The sequence below is a fragment of the Canis aureus genome, chromosome 6 (assembly GCF_053574225.1).
Source record: "Canis aureus isolate CA01 chromosome 6, VMU_Caureus_v.1.0, whole genome shotgun sequence".
NCBI lineage: Eukaryota > Metazoa > Chordata > Mammalia > Carnivora > Canidae > Canis > Canis aureus.
This window is the reverse complement of record NC_135616.1, coordinates 5,385,906-5,409,461: the sequence shown is the minus strand read 5'-3', so window position 1 is coordinate 5,409,461 and position 23,556 is coordinate 5,385,906. Positions and strand designations below refer to the sequence as shown.

The 23,556-nt window shown below is 41.9% G+C and overlaps 1 protein-coding gene and 1 long non-coding RNA gene across 7 annotated transcripts in view; one reads left to right on the top strand and one right to left on the bottom strand.

Annotated features, from left to right (window-relative positions):
- PPP4R1 (protein phosphatase 4 regulatory subunit 1) overlaps window positions 1-19,147 on the bottom strand; it is a 61,302-nt gene extending 42,155 nt beyond the window's left edge. For 2 of the 6 annotated variants that reach the window (XM_077899960.1, XM_077899961.1), the window contains exons 1-2: window positions 19,033-19,147; window positions 18,810-18,854 (exon numbers count right to left, since the gene is read on the bottom strand). In XM_077899960.1, coding sequence (XP_077756086.1) covers window positions 18,810-18,854; window positions 19,033-19,039 — 52 coding nt within the window. In that variant the 5' untranslated portion in view covers window positions 19,040-19,147. Of the gene's footprint in view, window positions 1-16,571; window positions 16,690-17,981; window positions 18,391-18,809; window positions 18,855-19,032 lie in introns of those variants that run through there. The other 4 variants (XM_077899964.1, XM_077899963.1, XM_077899962.1 and 1 more) reach the window with 4 other exon arrangements.
- A 180-nt stretch (window positions 19,148-19,327) lies between these two features.
- On the top strand, window positions 19,328-23,347 carry LOC144315444 (uncharacterized). The gene is made up of 2 exons (XR_013381149.1): window positions 19,328-19,943; window positions 21,455-23,347. It is a non-coding gene; the product is annotated as an uncharacterized LOC144315444 (long non-coding RNA).
- The last annotated feature ends 209 nt before the right edge of the window (window positions 23,348-23,556 follow it).

Sequence of the window (23,556 nt, the reverse complement as noted above, 5' to 3'; positions counted from 1 at the left end):
AAACGTCAAAAAAACAAAACAACTCCACCAAGGAGACATAGTTAGTAAGCCAATAAAGGCCATAAAATGGAATCATAAAAAAAATACTCCAAAAGACGGCAGAGAAAGAGGATAAAAAGAAAAGATAGGACAAACAGAATAAAAATAGTAAGATGAGAGATTTAAATCCAACCTTGTCAGTAACCATGCTGAATGTAAATAGTCTCAATAGCCCAACTAAAAGGCAGAGGTTTTGCACTGGATTAAAAATAACACCTAACAGTAAAATAATTACTTACATAGTGCAGACAAGGTTAATACAGGTTATGCTGATCTACAATTCATAGCAAAGTACCTTATTTATTTTGAATCAGGAAGTTGTAAAAATCACTCAGATGCTCTCATTTGGCCTCTGTTTTCTCCTTTCTAGCACAGGACTATTGAGCTAGCATGACCTCGAAGGCACCTTTATGCAGGCTTTAGAATTCTATGACTATGACCAAACTGTTTCATCAGTCTCATACTTGTAAATCTTAAAGATAAACATTAAAAACATTGATTCTCGTCCTTAGAAAGCCAGGACTCCTGGAGTGCTGACCATCCAACATTGCCATTTACAAGACAAGCTCGGAGCACTTACCTTTAAGTGCAGACCTCTGGGTCACATAATCAAATACTGATTATGGGGGTTTGGAGTGAGGCCCAGGAGCACTCATTTTTAATAAATACCTCTACTAATTCAAATGCAGATTGTTTGCAACCGTATTTAAGAAACATACTGGTAGAAGGCAACAAAATGGTATTTTGCATCAACTTCTGTTACCATTCTATCCATCACGGTTGCCAAAGAGAAGGAGGTATTCCACTCTGGCATAGGCGCTGGTGATAGAGCTTCATTTTTATTTCCCAGAACTGCTGCTTCCTGCCAGCATCTGTGGAACCATTCTGGCCTAAACCCTCCTTTCTGAACTCAAGACTTCATCAATTCTTTTTTTTTTTTTTTTTAACATTTTCTTTATTTATTTGAGAGAAAGAGAATGCAAGACAGAGTACAAGCTGGGAGGAGAGACAGACTCCTGGCTGAGCAGGGAGCCCAATATAGGGCTCGATCTCAGAACACTTGGATCATGACTTGAGTCAAAGGTACCCAGGTACCCCTTTTCATCAATTGTTGATTGGACTAGTAAGACTATGGATCTCATCTTTATGGAGGCCACAAGGATTTGGTTACCATAGTTACAGACTGCATACTTTAGGTCTTGTACAGTCATCCTGCAAATGCCTGCCACAGGTTACAATAAAGAAAAACACGAAAATAACCAATAAAAAAAGATTTACCACTAACGGAAAATCCTACAGCATGTACCAAGTGATGGTACAGTAAAAAACACCCTCCAATGTAAAATAGACAACATAGAGGGAGTAAATGTAGCAGTACTGCTAACAAGGTTCCTATAGTTTATACAAAGCAGAACACTAAGTAGATTGTAATAAATTAAAGATATAAATTATAATCCTTACGAGTACTGTCTAAAACATGCAAGAAAGAATAGCTAGAAAGCCAAGAGGGGAATTAAAATAGAATACTAAAAAATATCATTAGCCCAAAAAAAAGCCAGGAAAAAAGCAACAGAGAAAAAAAAAAGAGCGAGACAAGTAGGAAAAGGCTGACCTAAATCCAACCAGACCAATAATTACATTATATATAAGTGGATAAACATTTAAAAGCAGAGATCCCCAATAAAAAAGTAATACCCAACTATAGCCTATCGACCAGAGACATAGTTTTAAGCCAAAATTTCAACCAAAGTTTGAAAATAATTTTTTTTTAAAAAAGATTGAACATGAAACTGTAAGCCTAAGAAAGCTGGAGTGGTGCTATTATCACTAGACAAAACAGACAAGAACAGGGACTATTACAGCAGATGAAGGGAGACATTTTATGCCTCCATACCCAAGCTGAGAGCTTTCTTTCTGGAGAACTAACTTAGGTTTATGGATTCTTGGACACTATGGCAGTAATAGTTCTTTAGGGTTTCACAGCCTTAAAAGCCTAGACTCTTCCACTGACGAAGTAAAAAAAAAAAAAAAGTCATGTCATCCCTTCATGTTGTCTGAAATTTCAAATTAACCAAAAAGCATATAAAAACAGTGATCACTCTAGGGGCACCTGGGTGGCTCAGTCAGTTAAGCATCTGCCTTCGGCTGAAGTCATAATCCCAGGGTTCTGGGATCCCCACATCAGCTCCCTGCTCAGTGGGAAGACTGATTCTCCCCACCCTCTGCCCTTCCCCCTGCTTGCGCTCTCTCCCTTTCTCTCAAATAAAATCTTAAAAACAAACAAACAAAAAACAATGATCACTCTGAAATGTTTTTTCAAATTATCTGACCTCCTCAAATTCCCATACTTCCTCTTCCCCAGTAAATTTACTGTCTTAGCTGAAGGGTAACCAGGATGGAGTGAAAAAAATGAAGAGGACTTGCAAGCTCTATGTAAGAGACAGAATTCCAATAAGTAGCCAATCTTCATTTTTAAAAACCTCATATTTAATTATAAAATAAAAGCTTCCACAAAAAAGCTGTATGATATCTTTAAAAAATTTAAGTTTTTAACTTTTAATTGCTGTATAGTTAACACACCATATTAGTGTTATATTAGTTTCAGGTGTACAATGTAGTGATTCAACAATTCTATACGTTACTCAGTACTCATCATCATAAGCGTACTCTTTAATCTTTTAATCAAAACTTGTGGGTTTTAGTGAATTCTAATAGACTAGAATCCTAATAGAATTCCTAATAGGAACAGAAACCTAAAGTACAAATTGAAGCCTTATATTTAAGGCTTAGTCCATCATATCTCAAAGGTCCAAAACATATATTAGACTCAACGGATCCTTCTAATTCCAAGTCATAAGCAAATGCACAATACAAAGAGATCAAGAAAAAAAAGGAGAAAGTGACAAGAGAAAACGACATTTCTCTCTAACTTATAAAACAGAATACTTCCCTTTGTATAAAGCTAACAGATCATATAAGAAGAGAAAAAATATCCTAACAGTTCAGGATGTATCCTCTACCTACTTTTAGCTCCTTGCACCAGCACCAAGAGAAATCCAAAGTAACAGAAAACAATGACCCAATTTTCAGCTGTTTTAAACTTAAGGAAAATGTAAAAGTTTACAAGCTGGACCCATGTGGAGTCTTGGTGATGATTAATTTAACGCCTACACAGTCACAGCAAAAGTGGTATGAAAAGGGCAGAGGCTCTTCAAAGTAAGACAGATCTGGGTTCAAACCTCATGTTTTGCTACTCATGAACTATTTATGTTAACTTATACAAATACCTAATTAATTTGTCTGCTTCCTCATCTATAAAACACCGTAAGACTTCAATAAAGCTATCAAGACTTCTAACACACATTCTAAGATAATGTCTATAAAGTCTCGAATATGGTATCAAGCTAATAAGTGTTGCCTCCCCTCTCTGCATTTAGGTCTGTTTCTAGATACAGAGAAATCTCAATGTGGTTTCCATGTGTTTTTTACATTTCAACCAGTAAGTAGGACAGCACATCTGTGAGTTCCAAGTTCTCAACAAAGAACACAGATATAAACACTAAACAAAAAGTGCATGCATGTAAGTATATATGTGCAGATATGTATACATATAGACATATATACTAAAAAAAAGATACACAGTATAAGAATACAAAATACACTGTTAACTATTACATGCTGTTAGTTGCTATATGTCTAAATCTCCCCTGGTGAGTACAAAAAGGCTTCAAAAAGTCAAGCAATTCTTGGAAGATACACTGGAGTTGCCAAGCAGGACAGAGGGCAGAAAGAGGGCATTCCAAGCACAGAGATGAGGAAGTAAAGGCAAACCATGGCATGTCTGGAAAACTGCCCAAGGACTATGTAGTACAGGTAGGGCACGGGGTTCCTACAGAAGCAAAGTAGGAAGAATAGGGGAATATGGCCAACCAAAAATCAACCTAGCCTTCTAATTTTTAAAAGTAACATTACATTTTGTAATATCCTCTTACTTGGCTAGAGAAATCACAATGCCACCCTGTAATTAGGATTGGCATACGAATACTAAGCAACGACTTAAATTTAATAGCAGTTACCTCTTTAGGGCAACACACAATTCTGGGCAGGATATACATTTATTCAACTGTGCTACACTAAGGCTTTATTAAAATTCTTGATTATTAATTAAAGCCATCATTTTTTTAAAGTTGTGCAAGAAGCAAAGATCATGATGTCTTTTCCAAGTCAAAAGACCTTTTGCTTTTACACAGCATTCTAAGAGAACCCCACGTGTCACATTACTCCTTTTCCGATTATATGACACTCTTAGTTGCTAGAGCAGAGGAGGAGGGGAGTAGGGAAGCCTTAGTCCCCTTCGAGAGTACAACATCCTAATTCAGTGGAGACAATCCTGGTTGTACCTGCATCACTACCGCAAGTAAGCCTCTTTTCTATTCCTTGTTAACAATGTTCAGACACTACAAATTCATGCTAATTTCATGCTCATTCAGTACGAATTTGGAATCTAGGATTCTTAAATCTTAAATTCTCTCAGATGTTCCAAATCTCTAAGTTCCCAGAACTAGCTTCAAAAAATCAACTCCCTTTCCTGCCTTACCATCATAACTGTATCTGATGAACTCGATATCACCAAGTCAGAGGGAAACAGTGCCAGCAACCAGAAGAACAAAAGCAGAGGAGGCCAGTCTGGGTAGTGCTCCTGACTGCCATTCTACTCTTGACTGCAGATGATTAAGAGCATGAGAAGATAAAGCAGTGCTTCAGCTGTCCTGGTACGCATCTCACAATGCAGAGGTAGTTCCCTCTGCAGCCTTCACCTCCTCCTCAAGATAAGCAATCTGTCCTATTTCTCCTTCACTCTTGTGATTCTCCTCTTAAGGATTTGCCCAAATCAGGCAGCCCTTCTTAGATCTGTTACGTCTTCGCCACAGCACTCGAGAAGGCTGACTTCCCTGATCTCAACATCCTTCCCTTAAATTCTCTTTTCTTGGGTTCTTTGGAAGTACACAATCCTGAGTATTTTCTTACTTCTCTGGACTATTATTTTTTTCTGATTGTTTTACGTAGTTTCCTTCTACTTTTGTCCTCACATTAAAAAAAAAAAAAAGATTTTATTTATTTATTCTTGAGAGACACAGAGAGGCAGAGACATAGGCAAAGGGAGAAGTAGGTCCCTCCAGGGAGCCTGATGCAGGACTCGAGATCACGGCCTGAGCCAAAGGCAGACATTCAACCACTGAGCACCCAGGTGCCTCTTGTCCTCACATTTTACACACACACACACACACACACACACACACACTCTCACTCACACACCCCCGCCCCCGCCTTCAAAATGCATGGCTTCAACTATCACTTATAATGCAAATAATCTCCAAAATTCTCCCATCCTGATCCCCAGATCCATACTTGCAGGTATTTCATAGAATCTCTACCTCAATGTCACATTTGTTCTAAAAAGTAAACTGTCCAAACTGATCTTATAAGACCCAGCTCTTCCTCAGGACTTTCTCCGTGTCCTTGAGTTCTCAAACATGAAGTTTTCAGTTACCTTCCTAAGGTACCTTTCTGGCTCCCATTATCTAATCAGTTGCTAAGAACCATAAATTCTACTTTTATAAAGTATTCTGTATTCCCACCTCTCAGTTCCTGACACCCTAATTCAGCGGCTCTGACATCTTTTGTTGACAGAAAACCAGGGCACTTGAATCCTACAAGGTACACAAAGATTTTTCCTGGGAATAAATACGATGGATGACTTTAAGGAATATTCCATACCCCAAATTCCTGGAATATTCTTATCACAAAAATGTGTGGAGGGGCTTGGATCCTAAGGCTTTCTCTTTGAAAATCTCTAGCCTCTCACAGGACAAGTAAAGACCTCTCAGGTCCAAGGCCACCATGTTACATTGCCCTAAAGCTGGAAAAACCTCCACTGTCAGACAAATGGACTTGTTGAGATACTAAAGTGTTAAGATATCAGATCACCTCTCTACTGTAACAAATACTTACACAAGTCAGATATTGATATTTTTCAATTCTTTGCTTTTAAAAAATTTGAAAGGCTGATAGCATATTATAAATGTTTTTTAAAAATTTAGCATATAAGTTGGAAGAAGTTCAAGGAAATTAATGGTGCTGTTGACAAAACCCTTTCCATCAACTTATGTTAACAAAATATCTCAGAGTACAGAAGTCTTAAAATAAAAGGTAAAAATTGATGATAAATATTGTTTCCTGGCAATAAACTATACTCATCCATGAATACGCTTTTTAAAAAGCCCCATCCCTGGGGTGCCTGGATGGCTCCATCGGTTAAGTGGCTGATTTTGGCTCAGATCATGATTTCAGGGTCCTGGGAGGAGTCCTGCTTCAGGCTCCCCACTAAGCAGGGGAATCTGCTTTTTTCCTCTCCCTCTCCCTCTGTCCTTCTGTCCCTCCCCCCGGCTTGAGTGGGTATCAAAGTGCTATGCTATACAGTTTTAACTTGCAAAACTTTTGTAACAGTTACATTTATAAGGTTTAAAAAAGAACTGTAAATTTAAAAATGCATGAGAGAGTTTTTGAAACTCTTTTAGGAAGCATACAGTAATTGTGTTTGAAGTCCACTGCCCTCAATTTCGTCTCCCCGCATTCTAACGCAGTTTACACATCACAACCACCTTCATCTTCCTAAAGTCCTACTCTGTTCAATACACTCCCTGCCCTTTCTTCCTGCTCTCCCCCATCCCAAAACTCCCAAGCAGCCTGGATTTAGGGACAACTTTCTCATGCTGTAATTCAAGGGACTACATGATCTGGGGCAGCCTCTTTCCTTCTCTTGCATACAGCCCATAGAGGGGCCCATTTCCCGTCACAGTTCCCACAACTCTCATGTCATATGTGATTATAGTTGCCCCATTTCTGCCCTTTTACCCTCATCTCAGTTTAAATTTACCTATTTAACATACCATCCAGGAAGCATTTCCTATTCTTTCCCATTAAGATCTCTTCCTCTTAGACATAGACATGGCCAACAAGCACATGAGAAAATGCTCCGCATCACTTGCCATCAGGGAAATACAAATCAAAACCACAATGAGATATCACCTCACACCAGTGAGAATGGGGAAAATTAACAAGGCAGGAAACCACAAATGTTGGAGAGGATGCAGAGAAAAGGGAACCCTCTTGCACTGTTGGTGGGAATGTGAACTGGTGCAGCCACTCTGGAAAACTGTGTGGAGGTTCCTCAAAGAGTTAAAAATAGACCTGCCCTACGACCCAGCAACTGCATTGCTGGGGATTTACCCCAAAGATACAGATGCAATGAAACGCCAGGACACCTGCACCCCGATGTTCATAGCAGCAATGTCCACAATAGCCAAACTGTGGAAGGAGCCTCGGTGTCCATCGAAAGATGAATGGATAAAGAAGATGTGGTTTATGTATACAATGGAATATTCCTCAGCCATTAGAAACGACAAATACCCACCATTTGCTTTGACGTGGATGGAACTGGAGGGTATTATGCTGAGTGAAATAAGTCAATCGGAGGAGGACAAACATTATATGGTCTCATTCACTTGGGGAATATAAAAAATAGTGAAAGGGAATAAAGGGGAAAGGAGAAAAAATGAGTGGGAAATATCAGAAAGGGAGACAGAACATGAGACTCCTAACTGGGAAACGATCTAGGGGTGGTGGAAGGGGAGATGGGCGGGGGCTGGGAGTGACTGGGTGACGGGCACTGAGGGGAGGCTTGATGGGATGAGCACTGGGTGTTATTCTATATGTTGGTAAATTGAACACCAATAAAAAATAAATTTATTAAAAAAAAAAAAAAAAAAGATCTCTTCCTGCTTTGAATTCCCCAGGCTAGGTGCCCTAGCTTTTGTTCTGCCTGTAATAGCAGTGTTGGAGTTGTTTTTTCTTCTTTCATTTTCTTCAGCCCTCCCCAAACATAGATAAATTCTCTGAAGGCAATATGGTCTTGTTAATCTTTATATTACCTAAAAAAGAGTCTAATGCTTCTCTGGAATAACACACATTCATTAACATTTGTTAGTGAAAGCCCACAGGGATCCTGGAGGGGAGTAGGATACTTCATCCTCAGCTCAGATAGAGTCAAGCTCATTAGCATTTTAATGAATCTGAGGAGTACCAAACCAAAGAGGAGTGGTTAATTTGTAGGACCTAACTTTCACCAAGCTTGATCACAATACAACATCCTTCTATTAGCTATATAGTCTCTAATAATAGCCTCTAAAACTGAAAAAAGCAGACAATGTATCCTCACTCTTCTCTTTCAATTTTTCCTTTGATACAAGTTAGACCACAATAAAACTTGCCAAATTTTGTTTCCCAATTCTTTACATTCTTTTTAAAAATGAAAACGAGATGTACTTTGGAGATTTAATCACTTTTATAAGACTTACCTATCTTAAGGTAAAGTCTTTAAGATAATGTTTTAACAAATAAACCTACAAATGAATAAGGAGGAAGGGGAAGCTCTTCTGTAAAGCAGACTGGCAGCCAGTAAATGTAAATTGATTCAAGTAAGAACCTTGGACATATTCTAACACTAATGTGTAAGTTTGTTTGGGAATGGGATATTTCCCCAGTGCCAAACTATTCCCCTTTCTAATTACAAAATAACAGAATCTTTAAGTGGAGAAACCTTGCACATATCACCTTAACCAAGTGGTTAAAATTACCACCACCAATAATGGACAACTGACATCAGGTGCCTCCTGAGATGAAGCACTGAGAAAATCACAGTACTGCTTATCTATAGTATTCTTGGGGGGCGGGGGGAAGGGGGGGAAGCACACAACCTGAATCAAATCATAAGGAAACATAAAACCAAATTGATTCTTCAAAAATATCAATATCATGAAAGACAAAGCCTTTTCATGAGGCATTATAACTACATGCAATGCTGAAGCCTAGACTGGCGAGATGGTCACCATAAAAAACATTATCAAACAACTGATGAAATTTGAAAATGGACTACTTATTACATATTTGAATTGTATCAGTGTTACATTTCCTGAATCTGATTGCTGATGAGGGAATGGCCTTGCTCTTAGGAGACCCAGGCTAAAGGGCCTGACTCCTACAGCTTATTCTCAAAAGACAAAATTAAGAACAATGTATATGTTACATTATGTATGTGTATACATAAGTGTATAGAGGAAAATAGAGCAGAGTGGCAAAATGTTAACAGTAACAATGTAGGTGAAGAGATTTTGGAATTAACTATAACACCTGTGTAACTTCTGCATGGGTCTGAAATTTTAAAAATTCATTTAATTCAACTTTTTAATTCAACTTTTTGTATTTGAAAATAAATTATAATTATTATTTGACTGCAAGTAAGGTTTTATGGTCATATTTAGCTTGGCCAGAAAAACCAAGATTCACTTTAGCATGTGCTGAAGGTCCACTATGTGATGGGCACTCTGCTTTAGATAAAGAATAAAAATGTAACAGACCTTGGACTTTACAGTGCAGGAACAACAAATTATGGCCAGCAGGTTAAACTGGCCCCTAGTCTGTTTTTGCAGAGTTTATTGGCAGAGAGCTATGCTCATTCATTTCTGTATTGTCTATGGCTGCTCCTACAATGGCAGACAAGAATAGCTGCAACAGAGACCATATGCCCCCCAAAACCTAAAATATTTAATTAGTCTGGTCTTTTACTGAAACTTTCCAATCCTGGTCTAGTAACACAGCAGAAATGCAATTAAGCCACTGCTTGGGGAAAAAAATAAAGACAAAACAAATTTGAAGGACTGTATAACTTAGTCCTTATGAATATAGCCTCAAGCAACGGGTATGCTGTTTCAATTTGTACTTTGTGACACTATGTTCATCAGATATCTTTAACTATAAACATGAAAAGCTTACTAAATCCTTACTGATACGTATAAAGTCATCCTATAGCATGTTTAATCTCCTCATTGAAGCCAGAGTAATTTCCTAAAGTTCACTCTATGTGAATATTCTAAAAGCGTTTCCCTAAAGTATACTTAAGATTAAAAGAGGCAACAGTGTGTTTATCCACTGTCAAATCAGTTACCAAGACCACGCTTCCTAAACAGTATTTGCCTGAGAAGCATACAGCATACCAAAGCCCTTGTAAGTGTGGATGGCCTATACATTATAGATGTGATGTTCGTTCACTTAAGTAGACAATTTCCTTACAGTCTTATTAACCCAATTACTTTGGTAAGTAATCCTTCCTTCCATAGGTAATCCAGGTATAAAATTAGAGCTAATCCAGGTCCAAATTACCACCAGTCTCTAATATTCTAATAAATGAAGTCCTGAATTTATTTGAAGTTACTTCTACCAAAAACTAAGTTGATAGATTTAAATGTAAAAATGGCTTATATATCAAAACCTGACTTTGACTATAAATTAAAAGTAGTATAATAAGTTTAAATATAAATTCAGATTTTGGAATGACCACTTGGATTAGCTAGTGACAGGAGTAGATCTCATCAACGTTCTTACCCACTTTTACTACGACGACTGGCTCTCTCTTGTACATGAGTGTTTTAAAACACAAAAGGTATGTATTTTGCTTTTAACATTTCCATGACAGACAGGAGCAACTTAGGACAAAAATTATTTTATCCATCAAATACTTAAGAGCATGTTACTACCTTTATATCTTCCAGAACCTTTAGGAGGTTAATGACCTAAGTGATAAATTAAGGACGTCAAGTTGGAAGACAGTAAGAATACAGTAGTAAAAGGTAATAAAGTAGAAAGATTGCGCCATAGAGGTTCATTAACCTAACACTTTCAAGTTAGGTGACTGAGCAAATTATTTAACCATCAGATGAACCTCATTGGATACCACTTTTGTAACTGTATGGTTACCACAGACCTCACGGGAATACTATAAGGTTATAGCACAATGCCCAACAGACAATAAATGGTAATTAGAAAAAATAAAATCCAGAAAAAATTTTCCCACCTCCCTTTTGCAGCTAAAGAGCTAGGTTACATGATATCTAGGAAAATAATATCAAAACCTACAAGATCTGAATCATATTCTAGCCTCTGTCACCTTGCCACCCTTATCTAGGAGACCTGGGGCCTAAACTTTCTTCTGCTTAAAGAACAAATATATAATCTGCCCTCTAACTCTTGGTTTCCTTCTTTTCTTTTTTCTTTTCTTTTCTTTTTCCTTCCTTCCTTCCTTCTTAAAGATTTTATTTGTTTATTCATGAGAGACACAGAGACAGAGAGAGGCAGAGACACAGGCAGAGGGAGAAGCAGGCTCCATGCAGGGAGCCCGACGTGGAACTCAGTCCTGGGTCTCCAGGATCACATCCTGGGCCAAAGGCAGCGTTAAACCGCTGAGCCACCCAGGCTGCCCTAACTCTTGGTTTCTATAATTCTGGGATCACTGGCTCATTAGAGGTACAGCACAACTCAGATTTTTAAAGTTTATGTCATTTTCCAGATAGGGCAAACCAATTTAAAATATAAAATTCAACTTTTGTTGACCAGTATTCTTTCGCTACCATAAAGGCTGGCCAAAAGGGTGAAATGTGCTTTGCTTGATAAAAATAAACAAGATGTTGCTTCTCTTAATCTGGTGATCAATATGAAAGTGAATTTAGTAATTATCAAATGTGCTTTATTGCAGTAGAACCAGCAAGGCAAACGTCTAAAGAATTTGGGATGCCCGGGTGGCTCAGCGGTTGAGCGACTGCCTTCTGCTCAGGGCGTGATTCTGGGGTCCTGGTATCTAGTCCCGCATCAGGCTCCCTGCATGGAGCCTGTTTCTCCCTCTGCCTATGTCTCTGCCTCTCTTTCTGTGTCTCTCATGAATAAATAAATAAAATCTTTTTTAAAAATGTCTGAAGAATTTAATCATTTAGGGGTGTATGAGTGGCTTAGTCGCCTGAGGGTCCAACTCTTGATTTCAACTCAGGTCATGATCTCAGGGTCCTGAGATGTAGCCCCATGTCCAGCTCTGTTATGGAGGTGCAGACTGTTTGGGACTCTTTCTTTCCCTCTCCCTCTGCCCCTCACCCCCACAAGCTCTCTCTCAAATAAATCTTTAAAAAACAAAAAAAGAATTTAATCATTCAAGCTTTCATTATTTACTATACCTTATTTACATAATTTACCACACCCTTTTGCTCATAGATTAGAGCATCACATCACACTTCAATACATGCCCTGTGAAATATAGTTAAAATGACACCTAGGATGTCTTTAAAGTAGCTACCTCCTCTCTTCTCCCCAAAAAAGCCCAGACGTTAGAGGGGGATAAATGAAAGTTGAAGCTAAGTAGTCAGTATACGATGACTCATCTGCTGTGTAGGTTTGAAATTTTCCATTAAAAAAATTAACAATATTGGGGCACTTGGGTGGCTCAGTGGCTGAGCATGTGTTTCCGGCTCAGGTCGTGATCCCAGGGTCCTAGGACTGAGTCCTGCATTGGGCTCCCTGCAGGAAGCCTGCTTCTCCCTCTGCCTGTGTCTCTACCTTCTCTGTCTCTCATGAACAATAAAAATCTTAAAAAAAAAAAAAAAATTTTTTTTAAATCTATGTAATTCATCATATTAAAAAAAAAACTAAAAAAAAACCATTGATGCAGAAAAAGAGGGCACTTGGGTGGCTCAGTCAATTAAGCATCTGTCTTTGACTCAGGTCATGATCCCAGGGTCCTGGGATCGAGCTCTGCATCGGGCTCCCTGGTCAGTGGGGAGTCAGCTTCTCCAACTCTACTCCTCCCCCCTTGCTCATGCTTTCTCTTAAATAAAGTCTTTAAAAAAAAGTGATAAAATCCAACATCCCCTCCTAATTGCAAAAAAGCTCTCAGTAAACTCAGGGAAGTTTCTCAACATGATAAAAGGGCATTTGTGAAAAAATAACAAACTGAACCTCAAAATTCAAAACTTCTGCTCCTCAAAATACACTTTTAAGACAACAATAAGACAAGTCACAGACTAGAAAATAATATTTACAAATCACATACCTGAAAAAGGACTTGTGCCTGGAATATATAAAGAACTCTCAAAACTTAAGAAAGCAATCCAATGAAGGAATGGGCAAAGATTTGAACAGACACTTTGTCAAAGATTGTAGATGGCAAATGAGCACAAGAAAACATGAGCATTATTAGTCATTAGGGAAATGCACATTCAAACTACAAAAAACAAAAATCAACCCACCATACATACTTAATAGGATGGCTAAAATGAAGGCCACCCACACCAAACACTGACAAAGGTGTAGAGCACCTGGAACTCTCTCACACTGCTGGTGGGAGAGTAAAATGGTACAACCACTTTGGAAAACAGTTTGGCAATTCCTTAAAAAGGGAGACAGCCATTCCACTCCTAGGTACATACCCAAGAGAAAGAACATATGTGTCCACACAAAGACTTGTACAGGAATGCTCACCACGGCTTTATTTGTAATAGCCAAAACCTGGAATCATTCCAAAAGTCTGTCAACATTTTAAAGACAGAGAACAGCTGAGAAAAGTGCAGTACCTTGCTCAAGATAATAAGTGAATAAACAGCACGGGCCAGAATCAGAATGTAGGCCTAATGTTTACAAAACCAAGTGCTATTTCCTCTGCACAGAACTCTACTGGAATTGGTGCCTGGGTGGCTCAGTCGGTTGAGCCTGCCTTCAGCTCAGGGTCCTGAGATCCACTGGCATCAAGCTCCCTGCTCAGAGGGGAGTCTACTTCTGCTTCTCCCTCTCCTTGTTTGTGTGTGCACTCCCTCAATAAATTTTTTAAAAGGAAACTATACTGAGATATATTCCAGAATTACAGTATGATAAATGCTCAAACACCAACCTGACATCAAGCAGGCCAGAGAACAAGTCTGCTCCCAAGTCTGTGGGTGGGGGGGTAGGGGGGTGGCGGGGGGGTGGTGGTGGTGGTGGTGGTGTGGTGGTATAAAGAACTAAGAACACTTGACCTAACAGGAGGATCAAAGGATGGATCTGGAGAAAAGGTGGGCCTTAGGTGACCTGCTGGCTGAAAGTCCAGTGCAAGCCCTTTAACCTCCTTAGCCCAAATCCCATAGGTGTGCCACATCCTCCTCCTCCCAAAACATTATTTTCAGATCCAAGTTAAATGCGGAGTAACACTTTATTTTTATTTTTAAAGATTTTATTTATTTATTCATGAGAGACAGAGGGTGGGGGAGAGGGAGAGGCAGAGACACAGGCAGAGGGAGAAGCAGGCTCCATGCAGGGAGCCTGATGTGGGTCTCGATCCAGGGTCTCCAACATCACGCCCTGGGTCAAAGGCAGGCACTAAACCACTGAGCCACCCAGGGATCCCCGCAGAATAACACTTTAATTCTAGTCTAGGGACGGCCCACCCTATCGTGTAGCTGATGATAAAAAGTTCTTTGCTATCAAGAGAGAAAAATTCCAAATTCCCAAATAGAAGGCAAACAGAAGAGTGAATAGTTTAAAATATAAATTCTCTGTTTTGATGAGAGGAAGAACTGAGGCAAAAGGACCAGAAATCTTAAACTACTGACCAAACAAATGTGGTAGACTAATGAACTTTACCTAGCAAAGGCTATTTGTCTTTCATAGGTGTAAAGAGCAAACAAAAACCTATGCTTTTTTTTTTTTTTAAAGTCATGCAACTACAAGCCCAGGCAGCTGACATGCATATTTACAAAGGGTTTTCCCTTTTCTTTAAAAAAAAAAAAAAAAAGTCTGATTCTATACACATGGGGACCACTAAAACCATTTTTAAGCATGCTTTTCTAGGATAATAATTATATTATCTCTAAATAAAGATTACTCCTGTCCAGTCTTGTTGGTAACAATCAAAATATGCTATCAAGTCTCATGACTCACTCTTCCAAATCCCCATTGAATAACACTTCTAAATATCATGACTTTCAAGGGCACCTTCCTATAGTTTTTTAATTGATTCCCTGGCCACTACTACACACAGCCCCAGTTTTTTTTACTCCTTACTTCCCTTAGGTGGCAAGAACTTTAAGAATCTTATCAAAACTAATTTTCAAAAGTAGTCAGAGGGCCCAGAGACTCTTTGAAAGTAGTACAGTCCAGGCAGTTATTATACCAAATTAGTTCTGGATCCACCCTTAATTCACTCATCCAACAGTTCCCTCAAACCTGAAAAACATTATAGTGTGAAAGATTTCCAAAACTTCTTCACATATAAACAATTCTGTGTATGGCATATGCCATGATACAGTTCCAAAAGCTCTTCAACATCATGCTAGTTACAGCTCAAAGAAAAATTAACATAAAGACTAAATAAGTTATATTACACCCAAGCTTCATTCAAATGACCTCTTGGTTAAATTAAACCATATGCAGCATGCTAGGTTAATCCTCGAGGTTATCCTAAGCGTGGGCTCAAGCAAATTGCCTATACAACAGGCTTGGGCTGTTCAATGTTGTAAACTGAGCAATTTAAAACAAGACAGTATTTCAAATACAATATTTAGAATCAGGAGGCCTAGCTTAAAATTCTGGCTGGAAGTTAAGGAGTTTCATTTCGTAAGAAAATAATTTAGTCCCTTGCACATCAGTTGACTTATTAATATCAGAATACTACAGCCTACATCTCACAGGCATGCTGTGAAGAATAATCTGTGTAAAAGTCCTAGCTCCCCTATTTTAGAAATGTAGCAATTGACATATAAATCAAAACTGTATCTCTGGAAAACTGACAATAGAAATTTAAAATCTCTCGCCCTGAAAGTCTGTGATTTTGCATTGCCTCCCATGATTCAGGAAACAGAAAGTGTTTTCCCAACTCTGAAGTCACTCTGCTGAAATACTCGAATGAGTGTCACTGGCTTGCTTTCACTTTGAAATTCAAAGTATGCTTCATGACACCGTATGTAGAGTATCACTTTTAACCTAGAACAACCTTAATAGCGCCTAATCATTTCCTTTACTTACCTTCATGATGTTCTGCTAGTACATACAATGCACCACTTTTCACATACTAGGATTTTGCTTCTTTTTCCTCAAGGGTATCAGCCAAGTCAGTCTTTGACCAACCCTTCTCCCAGTCTACCCACTTTTCTATGGGTTCTGTACAGAGACTTTGGGACGTAAGAGAAACCAAAACAAAAGACCTCGGACTTATCAAGGCTTGGCAATGCCTCCCCCTACCACTGTTCAAGATCCAAACCCCACCCAGATCCCCTTCTAGCCTCCACAGCTGCAGATCACCTGTACATTTTCTCTCTTCTTAGTCTAGGTTCTGCTTTTAGGAAAGACAACCAAGATTCTAGAGTTCGGCAAGAACGTAATTTCTTCCCATCACGAGCACCGACTTAGACCTAGTTGGGCTGAAGCAGCAGGACCTGGTATACAGTACCCTGGAGGCGGGCCTCCATCCCAGGGTTTGCCTGAGACAGAAAATCAAGTTCATACGATACTTTCTAGTTGTAAGGGCAGCCCAAGCTTCATTCTCTCTAACATCTCTGGTCCTCTCTACCTTCTCCAGCTTCTCCAGGAGGTGACAAGCTTTCTCATTTTCTCTCCATTTCTCTTACCCTTGGCCTAGGCATCAAAGCCAGATTTCCTCCTCATTCTTTCTCCCTTCACAACAGACAGCAGTGGTCCTTCAACTGGCCACATGTTCAAAGATCCTTTGTTCCCAAATATTCCAGGTAAAGGTAGCACCTGTAAAGCAACCTGTAAAGTTGCTAAGGCAACTGAAAAAAATATGCAATTATTCTAACGAAGTCTTAAATCAACTCATAAATATGCAAATAAACTATGCCTTCAGATGTGTAATGTTTTATCCTAAATTAAAACACACTAGGAACTAACAGAACCTTTAATAAGTTAATTGCAAGCATTAGCAACGTCTATAATTATATTAATTCTGTACTGTAATGTTCAACATCAGTATTTCCTCTTCTAAGCTTCCCTTCTTCACTCAACCACCACCACTTAACAGTATTTACCAAGTACTCAGCGCTTTACGTATCTTAATTTATGTAAGGCTCTAAACAACTCTAAATAGGCAATACTTAGTATGCTTACTTACAAACGATGAAACGTGAGCGTACAGAGGTTTAGGGAGTTGCAGGGGTCTGTCCAAAATGATAATAACAAAACTGGAACACAAGAGTCTGGCTCTAGAGTGTTGTCTGTTAACTACTGTTATGCTGCCTCTCATATCTTCTTCATCACACTTATATTAAAACTGCTAATAAACCACTAGAGGGCATAGATTGTGGCCGTCCTTTGCAGAGCTATATCCTCAGTACACAGAAGTCTTGCAGCTCATGAATAAATCATTGTTGAGTTCTTCACAGGTGTGCTTTCCCTTCTAGACTAGGCTTCTATAGACTCAATGAGGAAACGGGACACTAGCTCATCCTTTAAGAGTGCATGACACAAGAAATGAAAATAAAGGAAGGGGCAAAAGTTCTTGCTGTGTGCATTCCTAAACCCCTGCTGACTGCTGTGTCTTCTATTTATAAAGTCTTGAAGCTAATCACAGAAATGAGAAGCCCCTGTTTGAGATAACGGATCGGAGCCACCTTACCAACCTTAACTTTGCAAGCAATCACCAGCTGCCTTGAATGGCCTTTTCAACTCACTAGCAGGCAGACAGGTGGCCTAACATAAAGCGTTAGGTGAAGTGTAGAAGCTGTCCCTCACTATGTTAGTACTGCTCCCTGTGTGAGAGAGCTTTGAACTTCACAAAAAACACCAAAAACACCAACCCAGAGTTAGCGAAAGTTAATTCTGCATATGGTTCGTTTGCTTTAAAAATACTCTTTTTAGAGAACCCTTCTGAATGGTAAATTCCCCTTACCTCACTCAAAACCTAGGAATTCGAAAATGAAGCTTAATTCGGCCAAGGGAAACCACATTACACAGCGCTAAGGCTGAACCACACAGAATTTAGAAGAGCAATTTCAGAATGCAACCATCCCTGAATTACTTACCCAGGTATTAGCCACAGTAAATCTCAGCAACGGGCAGGCTTTCCCCCTAAATACGCCACAAATTCTACCGTGGTTATCATTTCCACGCAGAACAATTTCCAAATTATCTTCGGATGCTTAGGCACACACGAAATAAACAAATTCCTTTCTAAATACCAGTTCCTTCCTGACAGTCTTCTGCAGACAACGTCAAAGTTCTTTTTTCCTCCCCTTTCCTTTTTGTTTTTTTTGTTTTGTTTTGTTTTGTTTTTTCAAACAAAAGATCGCCTGTTTTAAAACTTCCCTTTCTCACGGAAAAGCTGAAATCGTCCTATTTTGGGAGGTCTGGGTGCCCCGCGAACATCTGCAATAGAGCAGTAAGCTCCCCAGCGCTAGGAACTCCAGCTAAGGCCACACCTTCCAGCCTTCCCGGAATCCACGAATCACAGGGGGGGTCCGGCATCCCAACACCGCCCCGAGCTCCGGGGACTCCCGGGTGCGCCGCCCGGGCCGGCTCCCTGCGGCCGGCCGCCCGCTGACACTCGCCGGCGACTCCGCAAGGCGAAGCCCGGGCGCGGCGGCTGGGGTCCGCGGAGGCCCGCCGGCCGCCAGCGCACACGTCGGCCCGCGCCCCCGAGCTCCCCGGGCCCACACGCCGCGAGTGCCGCCGCCCGCGGGCCCAGCGCGGGTCCCTCCTGCGGCTCGCGGCCCCGCCGGCCCAGGGCCACGCCTCGCCGAGCCCCGAGCGCCGAGCCCCGAGCCCCGAGCGCCGAGCCCCGAGCGCAGGCCGCCGCCGCCGCCGCCGCCCGTCCTCCCGCGCCGCTCCCCGCGGGCCGCCGGCGCACTCACATCCGTCCGCGTCCTCCTGCAGGTCCTCCTGGAGCAGCGAGAGGTCTGCGCCGAGGGGAGAGAAGAAAGGCCGGTCAGCGCCCCGGGACCCGGCGCGCCGCCCCCGCCGCCCGCCCTCCCGGCCCCGCGGCGCCTCCTCCCCGCGCCGGGACCCCGCGCCGGCCGCCAGTCGGGGGGAGGCGCCGCCGCCGCCGCCGCGCCCGGAGGCCAGGGGGCCACGTACCCGCCATCTTGTGGTCGCCCCCTCCTCCTCCGTCTCCCGGGGAGCCGGGGCTACATGGAGCGGCGCGAGCGGGGAGCCGGGGCGCGCGCGCGGGCGGGGCGGCGAGCAGGAGGGCCGGGCCGGCGGGGGCGCGCGCGGGCGGGGCGGCTCCGGGGCGCGGGGGGCGGGCGCCGCGGGCCGGCCTGGCCCCGCCCCTCGCCGCCCGGCCTGGCCCCGCCCCTCCCCGCCTCGCCCGGCCTGGCCCCGCCCCTCGCCCGGCCTGGCCCCGCCCCTCGCCGCCCCGCCCCGCCCCGCCTCGCCCGGCCGCTCTGCGCCGCTCCCGGGCGGCTCCCGGGCGGCCGCTCCTCCGCCTCCCTCGCTCCCGGCTGGGCGGCGCGCGCTCACACCCTGGGCCCGAGGCGCCCTGACGCCGAGAGCCGCCCGGGACCCTGCGGCGTGTGCCCGGAGCGCGGCCCGGGCGGGGCCTCCCGCGGCGCGGCCCGCTTTGTTGGGTCACCGGCCTCGCCCACCGGCCCTGCCCGGCTCTGCCCGGCCCTGCCCGGCCCTGCCCTGCCCTTCCCGGCGGGCTCGCCCCCGGGGCTGCACGCACGTCGTCGGCGATCCGAGGCCCGGCGGAGGCCGCGGGGCCCACCCTCCGGGGGCAGGAAGCGCCGCCTCCCCGCGCGCCGGGGCCCTGGCGCAGCGGCGGCGGACAAAGCGCGGGGTCCTGCCGCCAGGCGGCCGACGGACACGCTCTTCCCGGCGCCGCCCGCCCCCGGGCCTGCCCGTCGAGCGCTGACCCAGCGGGAAGAGCTCCAGCGAGGGCGCGGCGGGCCTGGGTTCGGATCCCCGTCCTGCCGTTTTCTTGGGGGGTAGCCCGTGTGCCGGTGGAGGGGGAGCCTGCGCCAGGATTACCGCGGCCGGCGACGAGCGTGAGCAACCCAGCAGGGCACTTGCTACCTGGGACGTGGTGCCCCGGGAACAGCCCTACGATTAGCCCCCCCCCACCCTTTTTTAAAAAAATTATTTTTTTAAATTATTGATTAAATTTGTAATTTATAATTAAATTAAATTAAATTTTAATTAAATAATTTAAAAATTTTTAAGTTATTAATTTAAAAATTAAATTATTTATTCATGAGACACAGAGAAAGAGAGAAAGAGGCAGAGACGCAGGCAGAGGGAGAAGCAGGCTCCGTGCAGGGAGCCCGACGTGGGACTCGATCCCGGCCCTGGGCACTAAACCGCTGAGCCACCCGGGCTGCCCGCTTTTTTTTTTTTTTTTTTTTTTCCACTTTAAATAGTTTCGCTAGCACTTCATGTGCACGACTGAAATCACTATTACAGATTTTATTATCGCCGCTTTTTTTTTTTTTCTTTTTTAACATGTATTAAGGGATTAGCTCAAGTGCAAAGTGGAGGCTGAACCCAAGTTTTCTGACTCCCATTCCACACGGTCCTATCTCCGAGACTCTAATCTATTCCAGCTCCACCTACGGGCCTCAAAAATGGTAATCTCCCAAAGTGGAGAACAAAACACCCAATCGTTTGAAGGATACCACATTGGCTGGCCTGGTGTCTTGGAGAGAGGAAATTCTGAATTATCAGCTTGTCCCTTTCTGCATTGCGGTCCTCACGGAGGACACTATGCAGTTGACCCTTGAGCGACATGGGTTTGAACTGTGTGTAGGTTTAAAAAAATAAATATATTGGAAAAATTGGGGGAGATTTGCAACGATTTAAAAATGCTCAACAGGACAGCCCGGGTGGCTCGGCGGTTTGGCGCCGCCTTCAGCCCAGAACCTGATCCTGGAGACCCGGGATTGAGTCCCACGTCGGGCTTCCTGCATGGAGCCTGCTTCTCCCTCTGCCTGTGTCTCTGCTTCTCTCTCTCTCTCTGTATCTCAGATAAATAAATAAATAAACAAGTAAATAATAAATAATAATAAATAAGTATCTTTAAAAAAAAAAGCTCAAACAGCGTAGCCTAGAAATTTTGGAGAAACTTAAGTATTATTGTAAGGATGCAGTATATAATACATACTATATACAAATCAACTAAGTTATTGGTAAGGCTTCCAGTCAACAATAGGCTATAAATAGTTAAGTTTGGGGGAGTCAAAAGTTTTACATAGACTTTTGACTGCAAGGGGTTGGGCACCTTATCCCACTGTATGGGCATTTAATGCTGTTGAAAATCAGACTTAAGGATCGCATCAATCCTCTGAAATTCATAATGCTGTGTAATAAAGTGGGTTCCAGATAGGTATTCCAAAAACTTCCCTCTCAGATATTAGAAGGTAGAACAGATTGTATACATTATGTATTACATTTCCAAAAGCAATAAAAATAAGAATAGAATCTATTACTCCAGATGTGTGTCTAATTTTCTCAAAAGTAGAATAAAGGCCAAACTCATCCTATTTTTTTCTTTCCATTGCAGAATGCCCTTATGTAAATTCAGCTGATGCTAAACCGTCAAAATGACAGAAATCCTTAATGGCAATTAGAAATTCACAAGCTATTAACAGAATCCAGTCCCAGTTGACTCAGTTCATGAGAGTTCGGCCCTGCTTGCGGGTATTTGTCTTGACCACCTACCATTTTAGCAAAAAAAGAGGGGGAGAAGATTTGGCTCTTTGCACTAACTGCTGCTCTACCAATAACACAAAATCTACAGGCTTCCAACTCTACTTCAGCCACTGGAGATACAAAGATGACAAAAACTATCTGGACAATCTACCCAGAAGTCAGATTTATAAATCTCAGTGATGGTAGTAAAATAGAGATGATGTACCAGATTGCTAGCCTGGGATACAGAAAGATGAAGGAACTCTGCCTTTGGTAGCTGGGCCTCAGTAAACTTTCTCTCACCCCTCTCTGGGAAGGCAGCAAAAGAGGAGGGTCTATGTAATTTTTGTACATGTTCTTCAAGAACTATGCACTTGTTATCCTACCTGCTTTACGTGTTACTACAGGTCCTTTTAGGCAGTATGATTTTTAGCCATTTTGATGAGGGTTTCCCTACTCACAGTTCAGCATAACTACATGTTTTTTACATTTGATTTCTTTTCTCTACTCCTTCTGTAAAGATACATGGTTTTTAAACCAGCACTTATAAAACTCACTCTGTTCCCTCCTTATGAAAAATGGTATTTAAACAAAGAATAGCCATCATTTTTCTATATGCCCTTACCCCAATTTCATTTATCATGTAGCCTGTGGATTCTAGAAGTTAAGTGGTGAAAGCACCACACAAAGTGTAAAGTCTGAACCTGCTTTGCCACTGAAATCTGTAAAATAGAGGGAATGTCACAGGTCAATTTTTCTCAAAGATTTTACTTATTTATATTTTTAGATTTATGTATTTATTCATGAGACACACAGAAAGAGAGGCAGAGACATAGGGAGAGGGAGAAGCAGGTTCCATGCAGGGAGCCCAATGTAGAACTCGATCCCAGGTCTCCAGGATCACATCCTGGGCCAAAGACAGGCTTACCCGCTGAGCCACCCAGGCGTCCCACTTACTTACTTACTTACTTACTTACTTATTATTTATTCATGAGAGACACAGAGACAGAGGCAGAGACATAGGCAGAGGGAGAAGCAGGCTCCATGCAGGGAGGCCGATGTGGGACTTGATCCCTGGTCTCCAGGATCACATCCTGGGCCAAAGGCAGGCGCCCAACCGCTGAGCCACCCAGGTGTCCCCACTTATTTATTTTTTAAGTAATCTCTACACCTGACATGGGGCTCAAACTCACAATCTTGAGATCAAAAGCCACATCTTCTACCAACTGAGCTAGCCAGCACCCCACAAGTCAATTTTTTAAAATTATTGAGTATGTGGCTATGAAAGCCTGAATTTTTCAGAACAAATCCTCTTTCAAGTGAAAACTTCCATTAGTTGCCAAGGAGCCTTGGAAATCAATGTGTTTGGCTCTTCAAACACAGTAAATATCATGAGGAAAATATTACCAGAAAAAGAAACCTACCTGGCACTGCTTGATGCTATTAATTCCTGTATTGGTAATTGAACTGTTTACTTTTTTCTTCAGAATTTTCATTCCTGAAGGTGAAAAGATATAAAAGGCAGATCTTTTAGTTATTGTTTTGAATAATAAAAGATGAACCAGTCTGAAAATGGAGAAATACTTATATGAGAAAGCGCTTTTTAAACACATTTTTATTGATTTTTTATTTTATTTATTTATTTTTTATTTTTTTAAACACATTTTTAAATTCATTTTTATTTATCTCTCTGTTTTCTAAGAGCCAGGTTGATGAAATGTCCCTCAAAGATTGCCATTGTCAAATAAAAACAACATTTTCTCTTTTTCTTTTTTTTCTTTTTTAATTAATGGCCACAATCTCTTACTGAAAGCCTCCATTACCTATTTTGGTAAATTGTAAAAAGGTAAATATTTGTGTAAAATATTTCTTATCTTTTTGTTCCCTTGCCTCTTCCAGGTCCCTTTAAGTTCTATGTCAAGGCGACATTCCAAAATGTGAAATCTTAGCCTTTCCCAGGTCTTTCATAGTTTG